This window comes from Chlorocebus sabaeus, chromosome 21 (genome assembly GCF_047675955.1).
Source record: "Chlorocebus sabaeus isolate Y175 chromosome 21, mChlSab1.0.hap1, whole genome shotgun sequence".
NCBI classification, from domain to species: Eukaryota; Metazoa; Chordata; class Mammalia; order Primates; family Cercopithecidae; genus Chlorocebus; species Chlorocebus sabaeus.
Window position 1 is genome coordinate 84878964 of NC_132924.1, and position 22391 is coordinate 84901354.

General features: G+C 38.4%; 1 protein-coding gene across 4 annotated transcripts in view; it reads right to left on the reverse strand.

The window, feature by feature from the left end:
* The window catches only part of DOCK4 (dedicator of cytokinesis 4), a 474019-nt gene that overhangs the window by 90085 nt on the left and 361543 nt on the right, over nucleotides 1-22391 (reverse strand). For all 4 annotated transcript variants that reach the window (XM_073009284.1, XM_038004467.2, XM_007982617.3 and 1 more), the window contains exons 26-27: nucleotides 20362-20460; nucleotides 8136-8230 (exon numbers count right to left, since the gene is read on the reverse strand). In XM_073009284.1, the coding sequence (XP_072865385.1) occupies nucleotides 8136-8230; nucleotides 20362-20460 (194 nt within the window). The remainder of the gene's footprint in view (nucleotides 1-8135; nucleotides 8231-20361; nucleotides 20461-22391) is intronic.

Sequence of the window (22391 nt, forward strand, 5' to 3'; positions counted from 1 at the left end):
ATGGTGGATCCCAAACACACAAAAAATATTTGTGGCTTTTTGAAGTACACTTTCTGGTAAACAACATGGAACCTCGTGGCCTTACTATGGAACAGTGGCTCCCAACTGCCCTGGGCCCTAGAATCACCTGGGAGCTTTTAAAATACGATGTCTGGGTCACATCGTCAGAGACTTCTGATTGGTCTGGGCTACAATCAGAACATCAGGATCGTCAAAACTCCCAAGTGATTCTTATGGTCCAGAGCTGAGAACCACTGCTCTACCTTAGAGCAGTGCTTCTGAAACGTTAACAGGTACCTGGTGATCTAGTTAAAGTGCAGATGATCCAGCAACCCTGGAGCAGGACCGGAGATTTTGCATTTCTAACAAGCTCCAGCAGATGCTAATGCTTTTGGTTTGCAACCACTCAATGAAGAGCAAGGCTCTGGAGTGGCCCGAGTCAGAAATATTCCCACAAATTCTGCTTTAGCATTCTCCTGACTTCTCGAATGTCAGGACGATTCGTATGGGGCCTGCAGTTCTTATTTCTAGATTGAACACCTCACCCTCTTATCAGGGCTGCCTTACCATTAGGCAGAAAGAGGCACAGGGCATAGGGCCTGTGAGCCTTTCAGGGACTTTCGAAAACATTGAGACCTGAAAGAATGTTACGCAACCAAATTGAAACTGCAAAATAAAAAGTAAAAATAATGAATAATTACATGCCCACAGAAAGGGACACGATGACTTTCATTAATTGTCCAATATTTATGCAATTTTAAAAGTATAGATTTCATAATTTTACAATTCCTAAACATAGTATACATAAATGCTGAGAAATTACAGCCAATCAAAATTAAATGATTTTACTTGATAAGCCAATAATTAAGAAGCAAATATAAAAAATACTTAAAATTTTTTCTTCAGCAAAATTGTATCCAATGTGGCATGTGGGTCACTTAGTGTTTGATAGGATGAGGAGTAGGGCCTCCAAAAATATGACTGCTCAGGGCTAGAAAGATCTTAAAATGACTATTCAAAGGCTTTTCTTTCCTACCTATAACATTCAGCCCAAGCCACCAAGGCAGTTCCCAGAGCCTTCTACGGTAACTCATCACTGAGACCATTTCCTAACACACAGGTCCCTAAGCCAGCCAGAGGCATTTATACATTATTGCTCCTTCATTTTAGTGGATACCTGTGGTGTTTAGGGATCATTCTTTACCTGTTTCAATTTATCCAAAACCATGTGGCTTCTCTGGTTTCATTCTTTCACTCACGACTCAGTGTTTGAACATGGGGATATTGCAAATCTCAGTGTTCCAACTCAATAGTCAAAAAAGATTTTCAATCTGCTACCACAAATGGCCAAATTACTGGTTTATTCCTTATTTACCTTCCTTCCTTCCCATCCCCCTTCCCCTCCCCTCCCTTCCCCTCCTGTCTCTCTTTCTCTCTCTCTTCTCTTTCTTTCTGAGTCTCTCCCTCACCCAGGCTGGAATGCAGTGGTGTGATCTGTGCTCACTGCAACCTCTGCCTCCCACGTTCAAGCGATTCTCTTGTCTCAGCATCCCAAGTAGCTGGGATTACAGGTGCCCACCACTGCGCCAGGCTAATTTTTTTATTTTTAGTTGAGATGGGGTTTTGCCATGTTAGCCAGGCTGGTCTCGAACTCCTGACCTCAAGTGATCTGCCCTCCTCGGCCCCACTGTGCGTGGCCCAAATTACTGATTACTGCCACAGCAAGGCACGCACTAGGATCCTTTTGACAATCATAATCTACAGGCACAGCATGATAAAACTTACGTCTAAAAGAGAAACTGGTGTACAGGAAATCAAAGTTACTGCTTTATGGTTTTCCAGTTCCCATGTCATTTTGGGCTTAAGAAATAACTTCAAGCAACCCTATTCCTCCCTCTCACTCTCACCCAGGAAAGCTTATCTCCCATAATCTTTTTTTAATTACTCCAATTTGATAATCTGCTCAAACACAAGCGCAAAAATCATACATGGACTGAGAGAAATACCTCTGTGGATAAACTGGGTCTCGACAATATTGATGTGTATATAATGAAAAACTAAGGACATCTGAACCTGGAGTCCAACAATTTCCCTACAACCTGGTGGATTAATTGGGACAGCGAAAAATCAACACAAAGACATTTAGGGGAGATGAAATTCCTGGATAACCAATGCGGGAATGCATCCAAACTAGTGGTTCTCAAACTTCAGCATGCATGAGAATCACCCAAAGGATGCTTAAGACTTCAGGGTCTTACCACTACCTATGGCTTGGGAGGTTTGCAACCAGGCCCAACCAGGTGATTCTGAGGCATGTGGTTATCCTTCTTATTTTGAGGACTGGTGTTACACACGGAAGAGAAGATAAGGAAGGGCTGGGCCTTAGAGAGCAATGGTATCTGGGAATTTGGCCTTGTTTGCCATGGCATCCACAGGGGCGGAGACTAGTAAGTGTGTGTTAAATGACTGTGGCCTTATGATTACATTTGAGTCTATGCTTTGTTATACTTGTTTGCCATATTAGATGACTCTAAAATGTGAAGCTTATACAACTTTTATTTTATTTTTAAGCTATTTTGAACAGACTGAAATTAGACAGGGGCAAAGCTGATCTAAGTGGAGGGCACAGAATCAGCTAAAGCAGGGAAGCAGAAAAAGGAGTGATTTTGTTTTCAGTCAATGGGGCATGCAGTGCAGATGAAGCAAAAAGAATAAAAAGGATTTACATGGAGTGACTCTGAAAACTCTTTTTACCAGCACTTCACTGGGCAGTACTGGTAGAAAACCACTCATATGGCAACAGCCTCTGTTTTGACCTTTTAGGCTTAAACCCCAAGAAAGCCTTTCCTTCATGTATTCATTCTCTCTGCCAACTCCTCACAACTCACCTGGAAGAGATGGATTGTGCAAGCAATTCTTTTGTCATTATTTGCTGTAACTATTCAAGTTTGGCACATTCAGCATAGTAATATATAGTTTTGATAAAAAATAAATATCTATTCTCTCCCTGAACAGTAAAAGCCTTTAAGGATAACTACACTTAATTAAACAAGCCAAAAAGAAAACAATAGTAGCTGTGTCATTGGATGCTCAGCAGATTAGCTACTCTATCACTCAACTTTTCAGGGTCAGTAGCGCATATTCCGCCTTCCTTCCTGTTACTATGGATAAACTGTCAATGCTCCTAGCTTTCTTTGTGTGCACTAGATCAACGCTGCTCTAAGTGTGGGAAGCTTCCTTCCTTGAGAAAGTCTTACCACAAAAAAAAATGTCAGTTTAATTAAACTGCATGCTTACACTGATGATTTATTTTTACGTGCAAGCTTGTCATGGACAGGTAGCAGATAGTTCTTGGGCTGGCATACGTAGCAACCTTGCATGCAATCCCATCCCTTGCCCAAGGACATTGCTCTTTTAATTATCTCTGTTTTCTTTAGCACCAATATTTCTGTCTTTTACTAACAGGGCCATTCCTATTAGTAAATCAACATGCTGTAATATCCCATATTCTAAAAAGAATCCCAGTCCTAGCATCTCCTTCCAGATACAGCCCTGTTTCTCTGCTCCCTTTGATAGCAAAACTCTTCCTGTAATTGCTGTTTTAGTTTCTCAACTCCTATTCACTCTTGAATTCACTCTAATCAGGTTTTCCTTTTTACCACTCCACTGAAACAACACTTGTCATGGTCACCACTATCCACCGCATTTCCAAATCTCGGGACCAGTTGTCTGTCCACATCACCACCAACCTCGCAGCAGCTCTAGATACCGCTTCCTTCTTGAAATGCTTTCTTCACAGAACACTATACTTCGCTGATTCTCATCTTACATCACAGGCTGCTCTTTTTCAGTCTTCTTCACTGGATACCTCTCTACTTCCCCAGGACTGGCATGCCCCAGGACTCAGTCCTGTCTCTCTCTTTTCAGTCTGTACTTTCTTCCTCAGTGCTCTTGTTCAGTTCCAAGGCTTCAAATCCTGACCATATGCTGAGGAGCCCAAACATACATGTCCAGCCCCAATGTCATCCCTGAGCTCCATGCAAGCATGTGTAGCTTTCCCTTCTACATCTCCACTTGGAAATCTAGTACACCTCAAACTTATGTTCAACATGGAATTCTTCAATTCTCTCATCCCCAATGCTACTCCTCTCTCCATTTTTTCCACCTAGGTGAATGGCATCACAATTCATCCTTTTGCTTAGGCCAAGCATCTAAGGAACATCTTCCATTACTTTTCTTTTCTCCCACCCACACCCAGTCATTTGCAAGTCTTATCATCCTTATTTCCCAAACCAATCTTCTCACTACCTTCATTGCTATCCGACTGTCCGAGCCATCATCAACATCTCTTACCTGGATGGCTGCAGTAAGCTCCTCACTGGTTCTCCCTGGTTTCTCTTTGGTCTCTCTACATATCAATATCTGGGCTCTGTCTTCCTCCGCCAACCTCATCTTTACTGGTTCCTTCCCTCCCCACATTTCAGCCACACTAACAGTCTTTCAGTTCCTTGAGTGTGCCACATTTACTCTGACCACAGGGCCTTTGCAGATGATATTCCTACTGATAGAATCATTCTTCCTTTGCTGTTTGTTACCCCCTGCTTAGCTTTCAGTTCAAGCTTCACTCCTTCATGAAAGACCCCTCCTGTTCTAGTCCAGAACAATGTTCATTTCATAACACCCTCATAGACCTGTGCTCTTTGTCTTTACAGTACTTATTTTAAACATTAGGCACTGGAGAATACTGGCTGAATAAATGGGTCAGTAAATGAATGGACAATCTCTCTAAGAAACTTTGATTTAACAAATCGCTTTTTGGCTATGTAGAGCTCATTTGAAACCCAAGTTGGTTAATGTATGATATGTTTGAGGCCAATACACACACAAGATAACCAAAATAAAGACCTGAAATTTCAACTGAAGAGAGAGAGAGTTTTTACTTTCCTCAGTAAGCAAGTATGTTACAAGATTTTTCTTCTTGAAAATATGTATAAAGCTGTGACTTTATTTTTGTACTTTATTTCACAATGTGTATGGGAAGGGGGTGGAGAGAAGCTTGTTTCAAAGTGTCCTGTATTTTTGGTACTTAATTTTCATCTTCCTTATGTTCCTTCTTTATTAGGTTGAGCAGTTGTTCTCATCAGAAACATCTACCAAGAACTTACAGGGGGTCATGAGATAGCTCTGCAGCAAACAAGAAAGAGAAGAAATGCTTCTTGCCCTTGCAGAATTGTGAGTGGGCACACTTGCTATGTTATACAATATTAGGCATGCAGGTAGAAAAAAACAAAGAACCATACAAATCACCAGGTGTCTGGTCACAAACTCTGGCAGAGCTTCACACGAAGCAGGCAAGCTACAAGATTTGGAACAACACAGCTTACAGATGAAAGTTAAAGGCATTTAATTTACTTGAAAACACAGGAAGAAAAGACCAACACAAAAAAGAACATTCATTTTGAGGGATGAGCAATTCAATTGAGTTCAAGGGTAGGGCAATGGTGACTTCTCAGCCATCTGCTATCAATTTGACATGCATTAAGCACACAACTGGGTTAATAAAAGTGGGAGTTTGGGTTAAAATGCCACGCTGAGAGGCCCTGAACAAATGTTTGTCTAAGAAAGTTGAAACTATGGAAGAAAACGTGGTCAACTTCAGAGACGTAGATGTAACTCTTGCAACGTGCTTCAACATGGTTTAGCCAAGCGGAAACCTTTTCTTCCTAGTGTATGCTCTTTAACATATTTAAGATGTCCTTAACATCTTTCAGAAATCTAGTTTTCTACCAATACTATATGGGTTAATATTTTTCACAAAGCACAAAGAGTAGAGGGCTAATTTTTGGACTGTGATGCATTTATGAAGCAAAGCAAACCTCATCTGCTTTCATGACTTGAATGGAGGAGAATGGTTAGACTATTAAAAGAGGAGAGGAGAGGAAAGAAGAGGCAAGAGCAAGAACATGCAGCAGACTGGCTGCTCCAACTTGGCAGTGGTCTCTCTAGACACTGGAGTCCTGTCCATGAATGAGGCTGGACTTGCAGCCACCAGCCATTGCCAGTGGAGAGGCAGCACCATACTCCTACCAGCACTCACATGGGTGGGAATGGAATGAAGTCATCACATTTAGCAAAGAGTGACAGCACATTTCTTGGGTTTGCTATGGGAATAATCTTCTGTTTAAATGTATTACACAGAGCTCATCTCTAACAAAATCATCTTCCTATTTGGTTAACACTGTAAATGAAAATTCTGAACACTGTGTGTTTACTCAAAAGCAGAATCTATACTTCTCAGACTGCTATCCACTTGTGTGACCATAAAGTCTTCAAAATTGGAGTAAAGATGGGGCAGAGAGAGGTGGTATTTAATATCAAAAAGCCACACGCTTGTCACAATTTTAGGCAAGCTTAAGCAGAAATTGTATATGTAAGGAATAAAATGTCAATGTTACTTTCAGTTTGAATTTCTACCACTGAAATTTTAATTCAATCCAAAATATTCCTCTGCACATGAGTCAGGCAGAATGACCAAATGTTGACGCTGCATGATGATGATGTCCATAGCCTGGACCGCTTCCCATCTGGCTCCTTGGATTTCCTCACAGCCCTTCCCAGGTACCCAGAATGCTTGCTCTTTGGTTATAAGGCCAGATGCATGAGCAAAAACTCCCACCTAAATCTGTAGCATGCGGACATCCATATGAATAGATAGTTGATTCTACTCACAGATATCAAACTAAATATGTTAAATTCTAAAGACAGCTATTTCAATAGTCTCAATTAGTCTTCAAAATGGAAAAGCTGCTTCTGTACTTATGTAAAATATAATATGCTGTTATACTATTTGTTACTTCACAAAGTTTTTAACACATCATTCTAACACCTCCAAGTCTAAAAATGTATACTGCAGCAGAAGCCATATTGAGCATATATAATCAAAATCGAATCCTATATTCCTGCAGCTCTCATCACCATCAAAGCTTGCCATCTGGAGAAAACACAGGGCGACCGTGGCCTATGGATAGATGCTTAGCGAATCCAATCTTCATCCTGAGCATGAGGGTGTTGGCGTTCAGAAAAGAGGAAGAAGGCGAAGCAGGCAAATGTGGGCTTGGAGAGTGAGAATGAGAATGCTAATGAAATAGGGTAAATAACAAGCTTGGAAGTGAAGACCAGGCCAGTTTCCTAGAGCACTTTTCCATTCTGTATCCTGAGACTATGGAGACAGGAAGTGGAGAGAGCAGATAAATCCATGACACCGTACTCTCCGGGATCAATTCCTGCTATTCCGACTGCCCTAATATCCTTTCCTGGCTCCTCTCTCTTCTAGTATTGCTCTCAGATCATGCTGGATATGCTTAATATAAACTGAATTTATCATCTTCTAGAGATTCCGATATCAACTTTATGTCAATAACCTCCCAAATGCCTATGTTTTGTTCTGAAGTTTCCTCTGGGCAATATTTTCAGCTGTCTATTGGCCATATCACTTGGATGAATAGAAAGAACTTCAATCTCCATGTGTCCACCTCAAGGGTCATGTCTTATTCCCAGCGTGGAGCAAACGGCAGATGCTTAATGTATGTATTTTGTTAAGATGAATTAAGAAAGATCAGAAATGATTCAAATTTCTAGTAACAGAGAATTGGTTAAATAAACTATGGTATGGCCATTCAATGGAATATTATTCAGCTGTAAAGGAAAATACATAAAAGAATGAAAGGTTTTCTATCTATTAATTTGGAAAGGTTGCCAGGATTTCTAAGAGTGTTATAAAGAACAGTGTGTATATTACATTACCTGCTGGTCTCTGTATAAAGGAACACTAGGAGGACATGTAAGAAACAAATACAAGTGGTTATACAGCCTAGGGGTAGAGGGTCAATGGGAACAGAACTTCTCAATGCATATGCTATTATGTTGCTTGATTTTTGAATGATGGTAATATATATAAAGGAAACAGTAGTTCAAGACAAGTGGTAATATTTTTTTAAAAGGCTTAATTCAGAGGCAAAAAAAAAAAAAAAAAAAAGCCACCACTTCACATTTGAGATCAAATGAAAAATATTATTTTGTACTCTCTTCTTCCTCTATACATTGAGCTGCAATTATCATCAACTTAAATGCCTTACTTGTTAGCAACCAAGCGCATAACAGTCCAGTCCTTTGGAAACATCTCTGGGCGTATCAATATTCGGAACACAGTAAATATCTGCAGCAGGAAATCCTTGGATAAGGAGAAAACAGATCATTTTATTGGTTTATTGTAACTGTCAACATACATATGCACATACACAGGCAGTACTGTTGTACTGTTACCATTTCCAAAGCAATTATAGAGAAGAGAGCCATAGTTTAATAGTTTGCCCAACGGAAGGAGTCATAAACCTTCCCATTCTCAGCACTCAAACCCACCCAAATGTTTTCTTTTCTTTCTTGGGCACAGTGAAAATGAGTTTTTATTTCTCTCCACAAGTTCTAACAATTTAGGGTTTTGAAAATAAAGTGGAAAACTTGTAACAGAAGATTAACACGGAAATACATTCCCGTTCTTCCATTATAGTGTCTTAAACATCAGAACTTTTCAATGCAGGAGAGCAGTGAACAGTCCTGGCTCAGCTCTGCTTTCCTTTAAGTGGATGTCAAAATTTAGAAAGTTATGCTTATCAAAAAGCATGTCAAACAAAAACCTATTTTTCTTACAGGGCATTCTTGAGATGCAGTATTAATGGAATGTATGCAGGTTTATAGAATTTGAGTGAATTTTCCAGAGTGTGCTATGCAGAATACATTCAAATGAGGATATGTGCTAAGTCAAGCCCAGTGAGGAGTGCTTAGTAGTTATGAGATTATCAATATATTCCTCAGAAAGATGCCATACCAGATGGTAGTAGTATTTACTGAGATGTTATCTTTAAATTGATCACCTGAAAACACTCTTGACAAGAAGCTATCATCAAACATGGAAATATTACTTCCTTAAACATTAAAAGAGATAGGGTCAAATGCGCTATAGCATATGATACTTAAAGTGGAATCAAGGAGATAACGTACCACACACAATGAATGAAATGAGCTTTCCCTACTCAAAAAGGGATTAGCTCGATCTAGCTTTGATTTAAATTTATTAACTAGAAAACTTAAAGAGCATTTTGTAACCTAAGTGATTCTAGAAAAATACATTTCTCTAACAATCTGATTGAAGGTAACGATATGGTGTTGCTTCAAAAATAAAAAGCAACCCCAAACACCAGAGTTTTATTTATCAAATACAATGACACATTAAGTTAAACATGTAAGCTGCTTGAATGTAAGATTATGGTTGTCACTCATGTCAACAGAAGACAGAAAAAATCTAAAAACTAAAACCCATGTGGTAGCTTTATTTTCTTTTTATATACGCTAACAACTTCAATCAAGCCCATAAATATTTTGACAACAACTTATTTTAGCTTCTTTGGCATCAACACACATATGTTGATATGTAGTAAGCGCCATGTGGAAACATGCCCACTAGGTCATCCATCTTTAAATGGCTAGACGAATCCAGTCCATGTCTCCAGAATCACTGGAAGCAGAGTTTCCCAAATGTATTTCACTGTAGGTCAGATAATTTTTGGGAAACACTTCACATTCCAGCTCTCTCTTGGGAGAGTAGGTCATTAGCTTACTAAAACTGTGAGAAGCCCTTTCTAATGCATTTCTGAAACTTATTTTAATGGTTTCTCAGTTGATTCTTTTGAGTTACTTAGACACACATTTATATATATGTGTGTGTGTGTGTATATATATTATATATAATCCCTGCAAAAATGGCTTGTGCATTTATCTTTGAAAGAGTTATACCCACTTCCGTTTCCTATCTTGGTGCATTTGCTTAAATAGATATGAAAGTCATGAAAGTGGAGATTCTTTGGCTTTATGGTCAACAACTAGTTAGGAATAGTATAAATAAATGATAAAATGCTGAAGTTTTATCTTCTTGCCTCAAAATTTGTAAGAGAACTGGAAACTGGAGGCAGCACTCTTAGTGGTAGTGGTGGTGTGTATGTATGTGTGTATGTGGTATGTGGGGTGGGGGACTGTGCTGTCAGTTGCAAGGAGGAAAAATACTGGCTGAAAAGATTAGCTATAGGAGGCAAAACATCTATCTTACCAGCTAGCAACTTGTTTTCTTTTGTAGTGCTGGGGACAAAGGAAACAGTATTGCAGGTGGAGGAGTTGGGGATAGATGAACTGTTTCTGTGCTATCTCATTTTCCTAGACCCATTTATCTCCCACAATAAAAGGGTGAGGCAGCATGTGACATTGCCAATGCCTGTGAATTTACATAAATCTTTATTTCCCCCAAGAAAACTTTTCAGTGTCTCAAGTAGTTTTCTACAGTATCCATTCAAGATTCATTGATATTTATAAAACCAAACACATTCAGTAGTAGAACCTTGTAAGAAAAATAAAAGAGCATAATAATGAGGATCAGAAAACCGAGATTTTAAATCCTGGCTATGCAATTAACTAGCTCAATAACCTTGGCAATTTGTTTAACCTCTCTGGAAATGAGTTCTCATACTTGTAAAATGTGGGAGCTTTGAGGTCTCTTGTAGTTAGAGGAGATTTAAAAAATCAGTATGATCACTTAGTTTTTCAAAAGGCATCTCCACATTTTTCTTACTTCTAAAATGTAGGCAAATGTTTCATCACATCACGTTGTCATAACACAAACACCTTGCATTTTAGTATTTACATGTAATTTAGTTTAGCAAGTCTCTGTCTACTGCCATGCAACAGGGTTTATTCCAAACTCAGTTCCAATATTCAAAAGCAATGTGACCTCAACGCTAGATTCTTTTAACATTTCCGTCCCTCCCACCCAAAATACAGTGGTATTTCCTCGACTTTCCTCTCCAAGTACTTTTCAACTCTGGTCATTTCACTAAATAGGTTATTTTGTACATTTAACAAAGTAACTGATTCTTTTTATAATCTGAAAAAGAACGTTGCCATGCCTATAATATTCCTGCTTGGACAGCACAAAGAAGTAAGTGTTTCATATGCTACCACTTAAAACCTGGCAGAATGGGAGCAGTTTCTTTTTCTGTTTTACATCATACAGCACAACAGGGTCACTTAACCACATTAAATTATTTAACATGGTTAAACTGTATTATTGGAATTCTTGAAATCAGGGTTCAAAATAAAAAAGAAACAGGGAGGTGTCACTTTATAGAAGTCTTTTTTTCTGCAGAGGTTCAAGTAAGAGAGAGGTTCAAGTAAGAAAGTTCTTGTGAAAGTCTTCCGAAACAATAAAATTCCCATATTTAAATATAAAACAAAGTAGGAACAGTTGTTATAACTTTAGAAATGATCACTAACATGTACTGATTTATAAATATTGGGTGCTTTACTATGTGCCAGGCACTGTGTTAGATGCTGGGGACACCTGGTAGGAGATATTCTTTTATTTATTCACGCAGCAGGTGTTTATGGAGTGTCTGGAACATGCCACACAATAGTAAGTGTGTTAAATGTGCTCTTTGCTTTCATGGAGTTCACAGTTTAGTGGGAGAGATAAATCTTAATCTAAAAACCACACAGATACATGCATGCTTTGCAAATGTGAAGAGTGTGAAGGTCAGGTATTCCACACAGAGGGAACAACACCTGTAAGCCTCAGAGGCAAGAGAGAGCACAGGGTTGCCTGGACTACAAGGGGCGGTGGCAAGACATAGGGCTTAAAGATAAACAGGGATAAGTAAAAGATAGAAAAATTTCCATAGTAAGGAGTTTGGACATTTATCCTGCAGGCATTGTAGAGACACTGAGGGGTTTTATGCAGATGTTTGAGAGGATCAAATTTGTGTTTTAGATTTTTTAACTGTACCATATAAAAACTGTTTTGTGCTTACATATGATACTATGATATTAAGAAAGACACAAGAGGCCGGGCGCGGTGGCTCAAGCCTGTAATCCCAGCACTTTGGGAGGCCGAGACGGGCGGATCATGAGGTCAGGAGATCGAGACCATCCTGGCTAACACGGTGAAACCCTGTCTCTACTAAAAATACAAAAAAACTAGCCGGGCGAGGTGGCAGGCGCCTGTAGTCCCAGCTACTCGGGAGGCTGAGGCAGGAGAATGGCATGAACCCAGGAGGCGGAGCTTGCAGTGAGCCGAGATAGTGCCACTGCACTCCAGCCTGGGCGACAGAGCAAGACTCCGCCTCAAAAAAAAAAAAAAAAGAAAGACACAAGACAGGATTGGCTTAAAAAATATGGTACATTTACACCATGGAATACTATGCAGTCACAAAAAAGAACAAAATCATGTCCTTTGCTGCAACAAATAGCTAGAGGCCATTATCCTAAGTGAATTAACATGGAAACAAAAAACCAAATACCGTGTTCTCACTTATAAGTGAGAGCTAATCATTGGATACACACTGACATAAAAATGGGAATAGACATGGGGGACTGCAAAAGAAGGGAGGGAGGGAGAAAGAAAAGGGCTGAAAAACTACCTATTGGGTACTATGTTCACTATTTGGGTGATGGACTCAACTGAGGCCCAAACCTCAGCATCATGCAAAGTATTCATTAACCAACCTGCACATGTACCACCTGAATCTAAAATTTTTTTTAAATCTAAATTTTTTTTTAAAAAAGAGAAAGGCACAAGACCAAAATTAGTCTTGTGAAACAGAATTGGCAAGACACAGAGAGACAAATCCTGAGTTCATGAAACATGAGTTAAGACATCCATAAAACAAAGCATCGTGAGGCTGCTACACAGAGTAGGACATTTTTTTCTTACTTCAAGAAAAATGAACAGGACAGACCCTCAGACTATAGTCAAATATCATTAAAAAAATTTGCCACAAATTTCAAATGAGTAATATCCTTGATGTGAGGTTTGAATTCAATTAAAGGGTGTTAATAATCATTATCACATTGAAATTTATATTCTTAAAATGGAATCTTTAAGAATCTTATGCAAAATAACTCCCAAATGATTTTCAATCTTTTAGAGCTATATAACCATTTTTCTGTAATCAATATTTCAAATAAAGATAAGTCAAAATAATTACATTGAAAATCTTTTGAAGCAGGCAGAAGTATTAAGACCATGCATTCCTTCAACAAAGATTTAATGTTCCAGGTTCTGTGCTTAGGACACCAAGACATGGTCTCGACTCTCAACGGCCCATAGTCATCAAAAACACAAGGAAGTGGCAAATAATGAGAGTGCATTATTGCGTGCTATCAGAGAGGGAGGACTGTATCCTGGGAAGGCTTCATTGAGAAGGTGATACCTGAGCGGGATTTGTAGGGTGAGCTGAATCAGAAAAGGGATTAACAGGGGTACACATTAGGCAATGGAAGTGAGGTGGGGGTAGAATAGGCATTACAGATAGAAAAAAAAATGATTCATAGGAATTAAAAATTATATATTTGGTTTTAAAGGAATATAACAGTAGTTTGAAGTGGCTGGAGTGACTGAAAGGTGTTCAGAAGGGGGTGGAGGATAATGTGGTTGGAAGGTAAACTGAGGATAGAAACAACATGATAAGGAGATTGGACTTTGTCCTGTAAGGAATGGGAAGTACTCAGAGTTTTAAAGCCGGATTGGGGCTTTAATCAATATATATGATCAGATATAATTTTTGAAAGCTAGTGGGACAGTATATAGGAGACATTGCAGTTATAATCGTGTTGTACTTCCAGCTCATGTATAATCTTGTGCTTATAGCAAGATTCCCACAGTTCTATGAAAAGTCATAATCAACAAAGCACAGGAGTCTCACTGCTGTATATACATGAAATGCCAAGGATATGGACAAAACTGTAGCCTCCAGTACAAGGTGGGTGTATAATAAAGCATTACTGATGACAGAAGGAGGAAAAAAATCTTAATCACTACCTGGTGTTGACTTTTGTTCATTTTAAAATAATATTATGTTCTAGAGAAGGAAAAAAACAATACAGAGTACCAGCCCTCGGGTCTTTGCTGCCACATACTTGTGTTCTGACACTGTGACTCATGCTCTCACACACAAGTAGGAACCTGAGGACCGAGGAGGAGAAGTGGCACACTGCTCAGGAAGCCAGAAGCTACTTCAGCAGTAACCCTGGAGGCATCCAGGCTCTTCAGGCAAGAATGGAGTTGAAAGACCATTAGTCTTAGCAGATACTTGAGAGCTACATACTTTTAAAATTCATTTTGATTTATAGAACCACTGGAAAATGCTAAGACAAACCTTACCTTTCTTTGAATTGTTAAAAAGAAAGGAAAAAGCAACATCAGGAATAAAAAACAACATGAATATTCATTTGAAAATCTCTATATATAATTGGTCAAGTATCAATTAAAATATAAAATGCATACATCCTATGACCCAACAATTATACTTCTAGGAATTTATTCTACAGCAATATGGGTACAAGTCCATAGAAAGAGGTGTATCAAGATGTTTACTGCAAGACCCATTCTAATGGTAAAAATCAGAAATGATTAAATTATGTAGCATTCATATAACAAGATTCAGCAGAATAAGGTAGTGGGCTATATAATGAGATATTATCATGTAAAAAAAAGTATAGGTCAATATAAAGAGTATGATTCCATTAAAAAATTTGTGTGTGTGTATATATATATATGTATATATATAGTATACAAAATAGTCTACAAGGTTATATCTTTAGGTGTTAACAGCAGCTACCTCTGGGGATTAGGATACATTGGGGGTTGAGAGGAGGGTAACTACACTTTATTACTTTTTAAAACAGTAGTGTTATGTGGAATTTTTGGTGTCTAATTTCAATATCACTTATAATTTTCCATTAAATATCACCCTATTAACTGTACTTTACCTGCTATTTACTTTCTAACCTAAATATACATACAAAACCCCAAATAACTCTCCTTCTATTAATCTGGCCTTTCTTAGACATCTACATTCTATGACTAGAACTGCCTTATTATTTTTAAAGAGCTGACAATCGAAATTTTATATAATTCGATAGGAAAGATTTTGGTTTAAGAAAGTTTATTAAAGTTTAGGGAAAAGCTGAGTTTAGCTGCCTGAGCAAAGAGCTCAGGATGTTAATAGAATTCCTAGTTCTCCCAATTACTTAACAATAATAGCATCAGTCAATCTCACGGTGGGGGAGGCAGGGAGAGGATGAAATGTGGGGTAAGCACTACATCTGGCTCATGGCTGTGGGATGGAGGTGAGGAGGTGTTCTGTAACTGTTAGCCAATATCACTGCAGTTTACATAATGCTTATTTATAAGAATGATTTAGATGGCCCTAATAACAGGCTTTTATTAGTCTTGATATCCCTAATGTCTAACCAAGATGCTCAATAAATGTTTGTTGAATCAACAATTGGTATCTGCAATAAAATAATGGGGGCCTACTTCACGGGGTCCTTTTGAGGATTAAACTGAGTTAATATTAATCAACTGCTTAGAACAGTGCCTGATACGTACTAAATTGCATATAAAATGCCTTCTGCTTAGAGGTCTTCACTTCCTTTACTACAATATCAAAACCCAAAATTACTCTAAAATTTTTTGCTCTTATAATCCATTTGGCAGCAAAACCTGACCAGAATGATTTATAGTCTTTATTTATCACATATGGAGTGAACATTTTGTATCACTCTAGATTTTATTGGAGGTGCTATATATGTACCATATTATCTTTATGAAATCATAAAAATTCTGATTTCTGAAGTAAAATTGGCACTAAGGACTTTGTATAAGGGTCTAGGGACAAGTGTTATTATCTTTGAAAATATTACAATGTAGGGTTCAGGAACATAACTAGAAATATTTGGTTTCAAAGAAAATTGAGCACAGGAAACATTTATTAATATCTTTTATAAGGTGATATATGAACTTTTAAAATGCAGATTAAAACAAGATGACTAGGGAGGCTGAGGTAGGCAGATCACAAGGTCAGGAGATTGAGACCATCCTGGCCAATATGGTGAAACCCCATCTCTACTAAAATACAAAAAATTAGCCAGGCATGGTGATGCATGCCTGTAGTCCTAGCTACTTGAGAAGCTGAGGCAGGGGAATTGCTTGAACCTGGGTGACGGAGGTTGTAGTGAGACGAGATTGCACCACTGCACTCCAGCCTGGGCAACAGAGCAAGACACATTCTCAAAAACAAAACAGAACAAAACAAAAAAACAAAAAAAACCCAAGATGACTAATCAGTCTTCAGTAAGTTAAATATATGTCCTCTAGCCTGCATTCACTCCAGTTATTTCTTCCATTCTTACACTGGAAAAGTGTAAGAATCTTATTCCCAGTCAAGGATAATTCTGTCCCTTCCTGCTGCCTTCTCAGAGACCTCGCCCTGAAAGTTAGTACCTCTTTCTTAGATTTTCAGCTTCTCCCTCTCCACCAGCTCTAATCATGAATATATTTACACATGCTTAAGTCTCCTCCATCATAAGTATTCATCAAAACAAAGTCTACACATCCAAACTTATCCCTCTTCTTCTTGAAACACTGCATACAATCCACCGTATCGTTTTCTAATTTTTTTTTTTTCTATTCTTCAATCCATGACAAGTTAGCTTTCACCCTCATCAGTGAAACTGTCCATCAGGTTCACCAACAATATTTAGGGAACCTTTCATGACGGTACTTGACCTCCTTGCAGGAGCAGGCGCTGTTTATCACGCCTCCCTCCTTAGGCTTAGGATTCTATGTAGGTCCTTTGGCCAAACTCTACAATCTCCTTGGATGTTCACATTTACTCCTATGATGTCAGTTATTATTCATTGACTGATAGTTTCCAGATCTACATCCCACAACCCATCTCTCTCTCTCTTGAACTTCAGACACAAATTACTAAACAACTCCATCTAAATGTCCCTCGGGTGGCCACACTCAGGCTGAAACTGAATTTACCTTTGCTCCCAAACCTGTACACTTAACTCCTCCTGGGATCCTCATGCCGTGAATGGCACCACACCAACATCCAGCCAACTGTCAAAAGGCCTAGGAGTCATTTACAACTCCTCCCTCTCCTTCACCTTTTTAACAGTATCAGTCATCGAGTCCTGCCAATTCAACTTCCTAAATATCCCTAGAATCTATCTCCACAATCACCTCTATTTCAAGCCACAGTCATTTCTAGCTTAGGTTACTACCTCAAATCTTTTACAGAGTTCTGCCTCTCATCTTGACCTCAGTGAATCCCCTTTCTTTCTTTTATTTTCTTTTTCTTCCTTTTTTTTTTTTTTTGAGACAGGTTCTCCTTCTATTGCCCAGGTTGGAGAGCAGTGGTGCAATCACAGCTCACTGCAGCCTCCACCTCCTGGTGGAGTATGGATGAAGCGATACTCCCATCTCACCCTCTTGAGTAGCTGGGACTACAGGCGTGTGCCACCACACCCAGCTAGTTTATAAAAACTTTTTAGAATCACAGTGTCTTGCCATATTGCCTAGGCTGGTCTCAAACTCCTGGGCTCAAGTGATCCTCCTGCTTTGGCCTCCCAAAGTGCTGGGATTACAGGCATAAGGTACCATGTCTGGCCAAATGCATTTTCAAAAGTGCAACCAGACAGGTCTTTCTTCCCTCAAATGTGATCTTGTCTCTCCCTTCTTAAAACTCTCAAAAGCTTCAAAATGTCCTCAAAACAAAGTCTGCACTCATTCATATAGCCTTAAACTCTATATTCTATCAAACAATCAACAACTATTTCTTGAATGCCTGCTATGTGCTGGAATCTGGAATCTGAGGATACAGCAGTGAGCCAGACAAAGCTTCAGACATCAAGGAGCTCATGGCCCAGTGGGAAATACACATAAACAAATAAACAAAAATATTCCAGATTCTAATAAGTGTTATAGAGGTAGGGTAGAGAGTGTGCTGTGTCAGTCGGGGCATTCAGGTGATATTTTAGTAGAGATGTTTGAACGTTCCAGCCAAATATACATCTAGCACACTCCTACTAACCTCAGTTCTCAGCTGAGACCTCCCTTGGGAAGTTTCCTGATACCTCGAGTCTGGGTTGGCAGCAACTCCCACATGCTCTACAGCACCGCGTGCTTACCCTGCACATTCACCACTTAGGGTGCTAATGCCCATTATTGGTCTGATTACTCCCCTACAGGGACAAGACATCTTGTGCCTGGTTATGTCCCTAGTACATGGTGCACAGTGCTTGCCATGCCTGAGTTGCTCAATATCCACTTCCTGAATGGTAGATTAAGTAATTAATATCATTAAATAATTCTCCTGGTCAGAAGGCCTCGCTATTTTTTTATTTTTTATTATTTTTTATTTTTTTTGAGACAGAGTCTCACTCTGTTTCCCAGGCTGGAGTGCACTGGCGTGATCTCGGCTCACTGCCACCTCCACCTCCTGGGTTCAAGCAATTCTCCCGCCTCAGCCTCCCAAACAGCTGGGACTACAGGCACGTGCCACCATGCCCAGCTAATTTTTGTATTTTTAGTGGAGATAGGATTTTGCTATGTTGGTCAAGCTGGTCTTGATCTCAGGTGATCTACCCGCCTTGGCCTCCCAAAGTGCTGAGATTACAGGCCTGAGCCACGGTGCCCTGCCAGCCTCAATAATTTTGAAGAGGGGAATATAATTGTCCTTTGAAGAGGTGCATTGGCTGCCTGAAATGAGAAAAGTCTACATAAAACATTTTATTCATTATTTCCATTTGTTTTATTACTGCTAACATGAATACCAAAGCATAAAACTCAACATCTGGATAATTAATCACGTCTTTCAGTTGATGCTTCTCTGCTGTTTTTTAATTCCCAGGCTCCATAAAAATATGTAGGCTTTTCCTACGGGAAATTTTCAAATATGAAGTCACAGAATTCTTAAGTAAAACCTAATGATTCTTTAACTGTGTTAAGAATACAATTTCTAATGAAAGTTAATAAATGCATAAATGCACAGTCATCTTCCTTTTGATGTTACAGATTTCTGTACTCAGAGTGGTTAAGTCCTAAGGCCTTTTATTCATTTTTAATTCTAAACTCAAAATTGAATGTAAGGCCAGGCATGGTGGCTCAAGCCTGTAATCCGAGTACTTTGGGAGGCTGAGATGGGAGGATTTCTTTAGGCCAGGAGTTTGAGACCAGCCTGGGCAACATAGTGAGACTCCACCTCTACAAAAAAATTAAAAAATTAGCTAAGTGTGGTGGCATGTGCCTGTAGTCGCAGCTACTTGGGAAGCGGAGGCAGGAGGATTGTCTGAACCCAGGGGTGAGCCATGATTGTACCACTGCACTCCAGCCTGAGTAACAGTAAAACCCATCTCAAAAAAAAAAAAAAAAAAAAAAGAAAAAAAAAAAAGAAAAAAGATTGAATATAAGAATGAAAAACATGATGCCGTATGCCAAATGACTGACTGCTGAGGGATTACATCTGCCACAAATGATTCTTCGTGGTAGATGACTCAGCTTGTCAACTTCTCTAAGGTAACAACCAGAAGATTCTTCTGAGATCATACACTATTTTCCAGTTAAAGTCAAAGACAAGCGACCCCTAGGCACTATCTATATTAAAAAATCAATAATTTCTTCCCCTAAGGCACTGGGAAGGCTTCCAATCAAGCAAATGTCATAGCAGAACTGTACTTTTGGTCCTATAATTCTCCACCACCCAGCTTAAAAGCAACACTTCCAATATGATGGTTTCCATATTAAAGTTGTCTGGAAAACTGAAGGGATGGAAGAGAAATAAAAGTAAATAAGGAAGATGACAGATCATATCATTCCTCTAAGAATAATCAAGCATCTCGTGAAACCAATGCATTACATTTCCGCAAATCTCAGTAAATACTGGATTTTTATAAACCTGGCATCCATATTTCCTATTTAATGTCAGCTTGTCAGAGTAGCACAGCATATTGATCAGACTATAGTTGATACAGAATATCAAATACAACTCTGTATCCCTAGTCAAAAAGTTGTAGTCAGAACTTCTCATTATGGTTTTAGTGAGATGAAATGAGCGAACATATTTACATATTCTCCTTTATCTCCTATTAAGGCAATATTTCTAGGTTCGTGGAGTTAGTCTATTTGTTTTTATCTCTTCAGTTCTGTTATTCTGCTTCTAGTTTATTGAACTTTGATGACAGATACTTCACATCCTATATCCTTCTCTGAAATGAGAGTTAATAGCTTTGCCTGAGTAACAGAAATCTTTAAAAGCAAATACAGATGAGCAGATCTGTGGATGAGACTGAGAAAAAACTGCTTAGAACTTAATGGAAACAGGTAAAGCAATTGTCTAGGATTTATCTGAACAGTGATAAACAAGAGAAACTAAAAAGATATGTTAAAGAAAATAATTTTAAAAAGTCACTTACCCTTAGTTCTTCCTTCGTATTGAAACTATCAAGAAGCTGTTGATAATGTCTATCAGTCATTTGTCGTAATAGGGACAGGAGACAAGCAACAAACTCCCCCTAAGTTTTTAAAAAAAAAAAAAAAAACATATTTTTTTCTTTTAGTAAGGACATAAAAGAACATCAGTAACTTACACTGAACTGTCCTCAAAGAGAATACGTTAAAATGAAATCACTATGATCCAAACTTGCCCTGTGAAGTCTTCCTAATCTAAATTACCCAAAATGTCACAGCCAAAACTTCTCCCTATGATGATTACCATTTATTTACCTGGTATTCACAAATTTATAATTTTAGAGATGATTTTTTTTTTTAACTTGGGTGGAAGCTTTTCACTTGGGAACTAACTTCACACATTTAAAGAAGGTAAGGCACTGAGGGTGATGATCATTTACTGAGCATTTAAAATGTCTGCACTAATTATATCATTTAAGTTTCATATCAACACTATGAGGTAGGGGGTATAATACCTTTTTGAAGAAGGTAAAATGTAGTTTCTGATGTGCTTAATGACTTGCCCCAAATCACTCCGCTAGAAAGTAGCAGAGCGGGAGTTATGCCCAATCTTTCTGCCTCCAAAGCCCTTCCTGTAGCTTCATGCTCCATTTTTGAATTCATATGACCTCCTCCAACTCATCAGAGAGTTGATCTGCTGACTCACAGGGTATAATGAAAGCCATACTTTGCATAATGTTCATTTCAATCTCCTTTTAAAAAATAGTGTTATTCAGATGTCTTGGAGGATTGAAAATAATTTTTTTAATTGGCCATTCTTTTTGTGCTTGGGCTCTATGTGATTTATAACCACAAATTCTAATTCTTAAAAATTAACAATAAAAAAGTAAACATAGCATCCATAGATTTGAAGACCTACATAAAATTGCTATCACTTGCATTTTTGAATGAACTTCTAATTTAAAATGCTTGCATTTCCAATGCAACCTTTTTTGCTCAGCAAAGAATTTATCTACTTTTAAACAGAGTAATAACATTTAAAACAAAACAAATACAATAGGAGAGGCAATCACTGGTAACTAACTGTATATTTACAGAAGTGCAATTTAATTGGTAACTGGTTTCTTAGATTTTACATGGAAATGACTACAGACTTTATAAGCAGAGACTAAAACCCCTGAGAAGTGGAAATTTTCAACAGAGGCAGTTGGGTCAGGAAAGTTCAATGTATCCTCGCCCACTGCCATGGGAGAACGAAGGAAGGTATAATACTTAAAGACCATGTCAGGGTAACCAGGTACTCAGGCCAGATCTTTGTTTGCAGATAATCATTTGCAACACACGGGTATGACAAATAATTGTCTGTTACATTTTTTAGGGTAAATATTCAAGAAACTAACCAGTGTGGAAAAAACACCCTTCAAGCTCAACATACACTTTGTTAATGAACATGGAAATCCTTGATATTTAACAAAAGCAATAAAAAGTTTAAAGGCAACATTACTTTTTGTGTATGTGTGCAAGGAAGTAACCCAACCCAACACTAGGAAAAGAATGATCTGGAAGGATTGAGAGAACAGTGCCTGGTGCTCACACATAGGACTGGGAATAACAGTGCCTTTTTTTTTTTTTTTTAAACCAGCCAGACTGGAAAAAGCTCACAATTAATAAGGCATCAGTTAGAGTACCAAAAAGAGTGTTTCCTTAGTACTGGGAAAAATTACTCCTAGAGTAATGCTGTTCTGGTCCTACCTCACAAATTTCAAAAGCAAGACCTAAAATGATCAAACAGTTTCCAATAAATTTAACCTCATTCTATACCAAAGCTCAAATATATTTTTTAGAAATTAAAAAAATCCACCTCTCGACAATGTAAAATTCACAATGTCTGGCATGCAATGAAAAATTGCCAGGCGGGTCAAGAAGAAGGAAAAAATGATGTAAATGAGGAGAAAAAGTAATATATCAATAGAAACAGATCCAGAAATGACACAGATAATAGAATTACCAGACAAAAACATTAACATAGTTATAT